The sequence below is a fragment of the Montipora foliosa genome, chromosome 1 (assembly GCF_036669935.1).
Source record: "Montipora foliosa isolate CH-2021 chromosome 1, ASM3666993v2, whole genome shotgun sequence".
In the NCBI taxonomy this organism is placed as follows: domain Eukaryota; kingdom Metazoa; phylum Cnidaria; class Anthozoa; order Scleractinia; family Acroporidae; genus Montipora; species Montipora foliosa.
In genome coordinates this window covers 18,103,050-18,112,999 of record NC_090869.1, presented here as the reverse complement: position 1 = coordinate 18,112,999, position 9,950 = coordinate 18,103,050, and the positions used below count along the sequence as shown (strand labels likewise).

The 9,950-nt window shown below is 38.2% G+C and overlaps 1 protein-coding gene across 1 annotated transcript in view; it reads left to right on the top strand.

Moving 5' to 3' along the window:
- LOC138010652 (neurexin-4-like) overlaps nucleotides 1–3,288 on the top strand; it is a 10,471-nt gene extending 7,183 nt beyond the window's left edge. The window contains exon 3 of the mRNA XM_068857629.1: nucleotides 2,993–3,288. Coding sequence (XP_068713730.1) covers nucleotides 2,993–3,288 — 296 coding nt within the window. The remainder of the gene's footprint in view (nucleotides 1–2,992) is intronic.
- The last annotated feature ends 6,662 nt before the right edge of the window (nucleotides 3,289–9,950 follow it).

Sequence of the window (9,950 nt, the reverse complement as noted above, 5' to 3'; positions counted from 1 at the left end):
TGGAAAGAGGATATCGAAAATGGCAAAATGGGCAAGAGTGAGTTTATTTTACAATTTGAATTTTCGGAGAATTTAGAGGATTTCCATGGAGAATGTTGCTGGAGAGCAAGGTCTTTCTCTTCAACAACTTTTTCAATACTCTGGCTCTGGTTTTGCGGGAACTACCCTACCCTACCCATCTATTTCTTTTTGGGGGGAGGGGGGTTTATTTTTATAGTCAACTTTAACTTGAACTCCAACTCGAACCCTAACTCGAAGTCCAACTCGAACCCTAACTCGAAGTCCAACTCGAAGTCCAACTCGAAGTCCAACTCGAATCCAAACTCGATGATACCCTACTCCCGTTCTGGCTTACTCTTATAGGTTTTGGCTTTAGAGTACTCTTCCATCGATTCAATTTCGACTTTCGCTGGATACAGACTGAACTATTTGTGGCCACTGGAACTATATATTAAAGGCAACAAATGTAAGCAAAATATAGCCAATGAAATATGACTGTTCCCACGCGTACGGTTAACATACCAAAGCCAAGTCGATTCGTCGCAGCTGGATTAGTAGTAAGCATCTCGCAAAAACCGACTCGAAATCCTAACTCGAAAATCCAACTCGAAATCCTAACTCGGGAGTTAGTTTGTCTCCAAGAAAACAAAGCGATTGGAATAAATTTCTATCAACTGTAAATTACACAAGACATATTTTAAGTTATAATATACATGTATATTTGTCAAGCGCTTTGTTTAGTTAGCGATAAAAAAACTTTCTTGATTGCTTAACGCACGCTGCTTCGAAAAATCTACCTTTACATTTTCAGTTGAAACTTTAGGACATGTTTTCAATGACATTTTAGTAATATTTTTACATCATCTTTCTTCTTCAAGGTAAACTTAATTCTAGAACTCAGTATCTTGTGTACATTTACTGCGCATATGGTTTATTTTTAACGCTCGCTTACCACTGCGAAACCTCGAAAATTTGCCAAGTTATCTTATACATCACACACAGCGCACGCGAATTTTTCAATGGGTTAACAGCTCATCATAAGTTGCGTGACCGGAAGTCCCACTGACTATGTGGCCGAGTGGAAGTTTGGTTCAGCTCGCCGACAAAACGAACAAAACAAGAAAATCTTTCAGATCTTAAAACCGCGCTTTCAAAATTTATCTGTTTTCTTACCACTATAGTCGCAACGTAGTACACATTCCAAAGCAGTCTATAGACACAAAATCATCTGATTAATATGTAGCACAACAACTGACAAAAACGACTGCACACGAACGTATTGTACTATCACTTATAGCCGAGGTGAAATCTCCGAGGAATCTCCGATGACGTAATGGTCTTAATTAAACTGTCATCAGGATATCTATGGGTATGAACGATACGATAATAACACTTTTAACAACTTACAGCTTTCTTTCTTAAAAGTCGCGATTAAATTTAATTGGTTTTTTAGACGAGTATAGGCCTAGCAAAGTAGTCACACGCGTCACTTAATTTAAGAATTACGTTATCCACAGCTATGTTTAGTACGGTGGTTATTTCCCTACCAATGAAAGTTGAAACGTCGACACATTCCATGGATGACATTATGATCTTTTATGTATTCAATACTCGCTTCGAATCAACCGCTTAAATAACACAAAAAGGTAATATATTTTGTACTAAATAAAGAGTGGAATATTCATAAAATTTTAAGTACATTGACGTTTTAACAGCTTTTGGCGAGTACCTGTTAACATCATAAGTTGCGTGATTCGATGTGCCACTGACTATATGACCGAATAGAAATTTGGGACTGCTCACCAACAAAACTAAATTTTATCTGTTTTCTTACCACTATAGTCGCAACGTAGTACAAATTCCAAAGCAGTCCTTTTTGATTCACTGATGACTATAGAACCAAAATCACTTGATCAAGCACAACAAACTGACAACAACGACTGCACACAAAGGTATTGGACCATTACTTATAGCCGTTGTCAAATCTCCGATTGCACCATCAGTCGTAACCGTTGTGAAATCTCCGATGACGTAATAGTCTTAGCTTTCATTCTTAAAAGTCACGATTACATGTTTCAATAAGACACAAAAAAATACATATTTTCTTGTAAATAAAAAGCGGACTATATTCATAAAATTTGAAGTACATTAACGTTTTAACAGCTTTTTGGCAAATAAAAATCCTAAGTTGTTTGACTGGAAGTCCCACTGACTATGTGGCCGAGTGAAAGTCTGGTTCATCTCTCCGACAAAACGAAAAAAAAAAATTAAATAAATAAATAAATAAATAAATAAATACAACCGTTAGCAATGAAGCTGAGCACAGAAACTGTTGACACGTATAAAATACAAATACGGAAGGTAGATACTGTGACTACTAGTATCTATGTTGCCGGTAATGATCTGTTTGGATGTTGAATCCGTTTTTAACTACAATCTGCATGCTGGGTCAAAAGACTTTGCGACACTTGCAGCTTGTGCCCGTCTTTATACTAGACAAATTTAAGAGACGTAGAAAAAAATGTTTACCACGTTCGTCCCAGATGAATTATGCGTCTCTAGTATAAAAAAAAAACGGCCAATATAAACACCCTTTCTTGAAAAAAAAACCTTATGTTGGGTGTAAACTGAACAAATGCGTTTCTCTGTAAAGGATACGCAAGCTGTTGCAGCGCATTGAAAAGGTTGGATCCAGCAGCAAAGAGTGGGGACTACATCATCGATCCTGATGGCGACGGAAACTTAGCACCTTTTGACGTGATCTGTAACATGACTGACAAGAATGGAACTTGTGTGACAGTGGTCAGTCACGACAGTGAGAAGAGAACATTGGTGGATAAGTGTGATGAGCCTGGGTGTTACTCACGCGGCATTAATTACACCGGAGCGAGTCTGTCTCAGCTGGTGGTGCTTACTGAAGTCTCCTCACACTGCGAACAGTTTATCAAGTACGAGTGTTATCACTCTAGATTACGGTTTAATTCCAATAAAGATCCCTTTGGGTGGTGGGTATCCCGAGATTCAAACAAAATGACGTACTGGGGCGGAGCAACACCTGGAAGTGGGAAATGTGCATGCGGGATGAATAAGTCATGTGCAGATAGCCAAAAAGGTTGTAATTGTGACAAAAATGACGCAACGTGGCGTGAAGACAGCGGTCTGCTTACTGACAAGTCCACTCTTCCAGTCAAACAGCTTAGATTTGGAGACGTTGGAACAAGCAACCAAGGCGATGATGAAAAAGGCTATCATACATTGGGGATATTGAAGTGCTATGGCGTTGTTTAAAGCAATAATTTATATTAAGGTGTCTAAAAAGATACATCTAATGATAGCTTTGTTACAGACATGATCGAATGATGCTGAACGAGAGGCTACGGATAGCCTACACTTTATGATAGGTTTCTTAGCAGATTTCCTTATTTCAGTGTATTTCAACGTTGCAATATCTTGGTCAATACTTGCTATCGTTGTTTTGCTGTTTACTCTGATTTAAACTCAGTCCGCCGTCGTTATCGCATACCTGTATTTCATATACACATTCCGTGACCAACTATTAAGTACGATCGTACAAGAGTTCTTCACATTAAAAACTGTTGTTAACGGCATTGATTCCAATCAAAGCCAGCAAACGGATACTTTATAAGTTTCTACTATGTTGTTTAAAAAGATTACTTTTTCTTAACAATACCGGGAGAATTATACTGATTATTGCCGAGAAGGCAACCTAGAAGCTCCTGTGTAAAAAGGAAAAATATATAAATTGATATGTAAATCGGTATATATTGTGTGGGAGACAGCAATCTTGATTTGCTCAACCGAGGGCGCAAGGTGGTATCAGTATTGCTTAGCAGGGCGCGCAAGGTGGTATTGGTATTGTTCACGGAGTTGGCGAGGTGTTTTGGGTAATTTGTGCCACGGGGCAGAGTCACATGGAGCATCCATTTCGAAGGTTCAAAATAGCGATTGAAGGTGAGTAATTTTCGAATATTTACAGCGATTCCTTTTACTTTGAAAATCAAAGAAAACAGTATCCGATAAAAAATCATTATATTGCCTACGTCAGAAATCGATTTTTCAGGAGCAAAGCATAAACAGGGGCGACGATTTGTCAGACGCAAATGAAATCAGAAACAGGGGCGACAGACTCGGCCACAAACTGCTAGACGCAACCTCAGAGAGCAAAAGCATAGTCTCAGTATCAGCATTTTCAAACTTAATCTTCGATCATTCTTACAACAGTTTTTCACAGATAATAAGCGAGTTTTGTTCCTATTTTATGGTATTTCAAGGTACCGTGGAAAGAACCACATGGATAAGAAAGATGACGACGAAATGTTGCCTTTTAGTCATTGAATGTTCCTGTACCTGTTTAACTATCATACTTTCAAGACATTTTTCAAAATTATGTAAATTGGTTTTCAATTGATAGCGTATCGAATAGACGTTGATGGAAATTAAAAATAAATGCTGTTTGTTGTTGCCCGTCCTTTCCTTGCATCTTTCACTATCATTTACCTTCCTAATTACATGTAAAATAATATGAAGACATCACAATGAGCAGCACATATTAATTGGAAAGCACCTCAAATGCCAACCGTATTATCTTAGGCGGGGGCAGATGTAGTGAAAACTATTACTAGAGCAACTAGCCGGGTGAGATGTCTTACCGAGTCATACGATAACCAGGTATTGCGCGAACGAAAACATAAAACTCGTTTCCGGTCACTCACACAGTTCTTACGTATTCTACGTGTGGCCGTACTCTCCCCCCGAAAGAAAAACGGGAGGAGGGAACGTCGTTTTCCTTTCGGGGGGAGGGTAAGGCTACACGTAGGTTATTCTTTCGCGGTCTAATGGCCATCGTGATCGCGTCTGAATAAAGACATTTCGAGTGCGTCTGAATAAAGACATGTCGAGTTTGCAGTAGACAGTAGACACTCTTATGCTGGTACTAATATATAGATTAATTGTGCCATTTTCTTCACCGCCTAACTAGTGAATTCCAAGGTTAATTTCACCCGAAATTTTGCTCTAAATGCAGATCTGTTACCCCGGCAACAGTCTGTTGTCAATAAATTATTATTAGTATTATTGTTCTATTTGTATTATGTGTCACACTATTTGTGAGTTATGTATCTGTTCGTATATTGAATCATATGTGTTTATGTAAGTATGGGGCATGTTCATAAGGACTTCGAGTCTTTTCATGCTCTGTTGAAGCTATTAAATAAATAAAATAAAATAATAAAACCGACTGATCCCATGAATCACGAAGGGGTTTTCCAGGGAAATTTATTGTCGAATTCACCAGTTAGGTAATTAATTTTTCTTGAATCGCAAGAGTTTTAGAAGAAAACAAGCAAATCCTCAGTCGAGATGAAGCGAACGGAAAGGGAAAGAAGCCATTTTAGAGTAGACTGTCCCAGCGAATAGGAATCACGCTAAAATTGGAGATCACAGAGGTACTATAGCTCGTGATGTAACAGATCTTCTTTGTTCGTTCAAGGTCAAACAAGGAGTTTTATTGATGTACTTTATTCCACTTTATCTCTGAAAACCAGATAGTTTACTTTTTGATGTATTTCATTGAAACACACCAGCTTGGCTTAGAACCAGAATCGGCTAGAAAGGACAAACTTTAAACAACTGAAGATCTCCAACGAATTACCTGTACGTACGTGCTCTAAACAAACTTCTCAAAACACAAGCTGGTGATATTCTCCTTACTTTTACGAGAACTCATTGCAACTACATGTTTATAACATAAGTAACATAAGGGCAAAATTTTCTTGTCACTGTCGAGGAACATCGAAAAACAGTTAGGCATACGGAGTAAAAAATCTCTTGTTCGCTCGCATTTTAAAGCCAGACCAACCAGCAAACAGATCAATTATTTCTGTCCAAAAAGAGTACAGATGATTATTTCATTTCAGTTGAGAATAAAAATTCGGGTTTCATTCCTGAACAAAAGAAAAAACGACTAAACCACTTTTTAGAAATATGCATCCACCAATGCGTAGAAAAAACAAACGGTTTAGTGTCCAAGGAAAGAATTTGTGGAGTAACGTCTTCTACCAAGTTTGAGCTATTACTGGTGTACCGTTTTGTCGTTGTCGTTCTCTTTCTGTCTTCTTTCGTTTCTGTTCTTCTGTCATAGGCCATCCAAGCATCTTGCAACCTTAGTAGATTCAAAATTTAAAATCTTAAGATAAGACTTATGCCAAAAATTGCAATTCAGAGCAAAAAGCAGCACCAAACAAATTAAAAATAAACACTCAGCTTTAAGTTTATAACACCCCAATGCTTTACTTGAATAACTACGTAGCCACCTGTGCGTCCTGAACACAGCTACATTATGTCAAACCTGGATTGAAACCTGCGAAAAATGAAAGAAAGAAAAAATTGCAAACCGTATCTGAACACGAAAAGCATCGACTGTCAAGAGCTTTTGTTGACGTAGCATGGCCCTGTAGCCGCCTGGAGCCACAGAAAGAGCGCGAAAAATTAAGGGACGGACCATTAGAAAAGTGATGGGGGGGGGGGAATGGGGGATTTTCAGCTTGTACGATTTTTTTTTTTTCGCGCACTGCTTGTGCAGGAATCTTTTTTCCAGGTGAAACCCCCTGCACGAATTTTTTTTTTAGACAAGTATTGCTTTTTTTAACAGTGAAATCTTGATTCATTATCTATGTGTTTGTGAGACTATAGAGTTACGCAAGCAACTCATCAAAAACCTCTCAGACACACAATTGACTACAGAGCAGATGAATTTTCTCTCTCGAGGTTTGAAATTCATTCCAACACCTGTCATGAAAGAAATCCAAATAAGGCGCCAGCTAATTTCAAACTTCGTTAATACTCGTTAATATTCGTTAATACTCAGGTGTGAGCGTCTGACCTGGCTTGAGTCTGCAATCCAATCGACAACCAGTCCCTGGTAAGCGGTCAGCTTAAAATAAAAACAGGTGACCTCGATAAGATCCAACTTAAGCTCGTGATATGGTCACGTGATACTGGTCAGCGGATACCTTTTTTTGACAGCTGTCAATTGACCAAAACTTTGATTCCAATATCAAAGATGTATGCTGTAAACTAGCTAGAATGTCAACTGGAGTATTGCTTCCTCGATGAGCTCTAAACTTGAGCCCGTGATATGGTTAAGTGATACTGGTCACATTGGTATACATGTAGGGATGGACGGACGTACGGGTTGTACGGTCGCATCGATGGGTTACCATATTTTCTTAACTATGGTGCTTCATTTTTTTTACTGTATTTTAAGCACTTACGTAAATACACTCTAAGTTCATGCCACAGTGATAACAACAACAGACGTTTACACCATAAACGCGCAGCGGAAGACTCGTGCACTCAGTCTGGTGTAATTTGTATTTTCCCCATTTCATACGATTGTGGCGTCGTTAACATTGTCTAGATTATTAAACGATTTTAATTTTTGTGTTAAAAGCTCTAAAAGAAGGTGAAGAATTGTTTTCTTTACAAGAATATAATAATTTTTTTGGTAAGTGTTACGAAAAATAGCATTGCGTGACTAACGTTACTTTCTAGAAGCTTCGCGAGAGTTCGTAGTTTGTTTATTTTTAGGTTTGTGCGTAAGCGTTTCTAAATCGGTTTGTTTTCTAATCTTTCTATAATTAGATTGTTTATTGTTTTAGAAAGTTATAGAATCTCATTGTGAAAGTATATAGGCAAGCTAGTCTTAGCGAAGTTTTTCACAAGCGAAGAGAGTTGGCGTTAGCCGTGTTTAGTCAAGTGTGACAGAAGCAGTGTTTATTCAAGTTGGCGGAGGCCGTGTAAGTTAGAGTTTTATTTCATGGAAACTACGTTCATTTTGGAATAAATCTTCTAGTTGTTGTTCAGTTTAGTTTGCAAGCTACCCATCCTCAAGAACATTCGAACTCGTAACAGTAAGTGATATAATCTGGTGCACAAACATATGGTCCTTGCACGTTATAATACCAAACATTATATCCTTGTCTCAACGATGAAATGATATATGAAATGGATCATATATGAACTGCGGATATGAAATCAAGTGATTTCACCGTTGATTCATTCCTCACGGGAACATTGGTAGCCACAAATGACCAGCTCCCAACGTCAGTGGCTTCATAGCTTAGATGGTTAGAGAGTCGCACCGGTATCGCGAGGTCAAGGGGTTCAAACCCCGTTGAAGTCCTGAATTTTTTAGGCTTCTTTACGCAATTGAAAAAATTGCGTTCATAACTGCGAGGATCATAGCTTCACTTGATATCCTTCTCTGTAAGGTGTTGAATTTTACTTTGGGATCATTAAACCGTTTTGTAATCTCAGCTTAGCAATTATTCTTGCAATAACGACAGGCCGCAAAAAGGTGTTTCAGTGATTCATCTGATCCACCACAAAAAGAGCACGCCGGAGATGACCTAATACCATATTTTAATACAAGGCATTCGTCACAAGGCACCTGAGTAATAATTTATACGGAAATTCAAGTATTGTAATTTTTATCCGACGACACGGCTAGGTATGGCAAGCTGTAAATGCATTTCCAATCTAAAGTATTATTGCCAGATTCTGAAGGAAAATTTCTTGGGTTGTTGATGGAGTGATGGTTCTCTTTAGAAATTGCTTATAAACAATTTTCGAGCGTACTTTATCAAGTAAAAAAGATGAGTATTTTAATTTAAGTTAATCTCACCTTATATATCGAAAGGCATATCACCTAAAACTGAGCATCGATAGGCGAAAGTTTCAATTTTCTCAATCCACCTTTATTTAATTCTTCCTTTTCGCTGTTCAGATACGGTCTTCTATGTGCATCCTTAACTCACAGAATAGCCAGCTCCTTGTTGGATTGATAGCTTAATTGGTAGGTTCCCATTCAAGTAATTTTCACAGCTGCTATTATGATACAAACAGCCTTTAATAGCGCCACATCACAAAACCCTGTCAGCGTCGGCTTTTGTTAGTTATAATTAAGTAGGGAGGTCTTTCCATCATCTTTCCTTGGGTTACAAGGGTAAGCATCTATAGCTTTGAGCTGAAGGGCCGGAATAAGTAAGGAACTTTCGCTGCTGTCCATCAAATGGTAACCTCAAGCGATCTATATTTTGTTGAATGTGCCCTAAGGCAGCTAAACGTTAATGGCAGGTGAACATGACTCAGGAACGTAACAGGAGATAAGCCCCAAATTTATCAAATAAAAACAGACGGGTTTTGAATCAGTCAGTCCAGACTACGATCCAGAATGCACCGGATCGTTCATACGTTTTTAATAATCTCTTTTGTTGTAAAAGGGAACGCACAGTGCAGCGAGTTAAGAAATGAACGAGGAGTTGCCCTTCAGAACGCAACTTACCGCTCCCAAATTATACGTTTTTATCACTGCGTTAACTTAGTAAATATAACTGTATCAACGACCTGCCTTGCATTAGCAACAACTTTTTTTGTGGAACAGAAAAAAACACGTGATTTAATCAGGGTCTCTAAGGTGGGGGAGGGTTAAAAGCCAGTAAAAATGTCCGGCGATAGCTAGAGTAAAATCTGCTTCTCACTCTCATTTGGCAAAGGGTGATGTAGTAAAACAAAGGAGAGCAAATGTCGTGCTTGCTTGTTTTGTGGGTGAACCATAAATACTCAACCTATATGGGAATGGAAAAACCTTTGAATGCCATAATAAATGCAAGCAAAAAACGCAGAATAAACTATTGATTGTAATTTTTTACTAAAGAATGTCAAGGTTTCACCTTTTTTTGGAAAAAAAGGCATTGGTATTTTCTAATGATTTTTTTAGTAAATTAAAGGCAAGCACCTGGTGAAGGCTTTGTTTACTATTTAGCACACAAGCATTTAATTATTCAGTATAACATTATTTAAGACTTGCGGCTTCTTATTTACTTGCATAAACAAAGATGTCTCACTCGCGCGAACAGGTGCAGGTGATA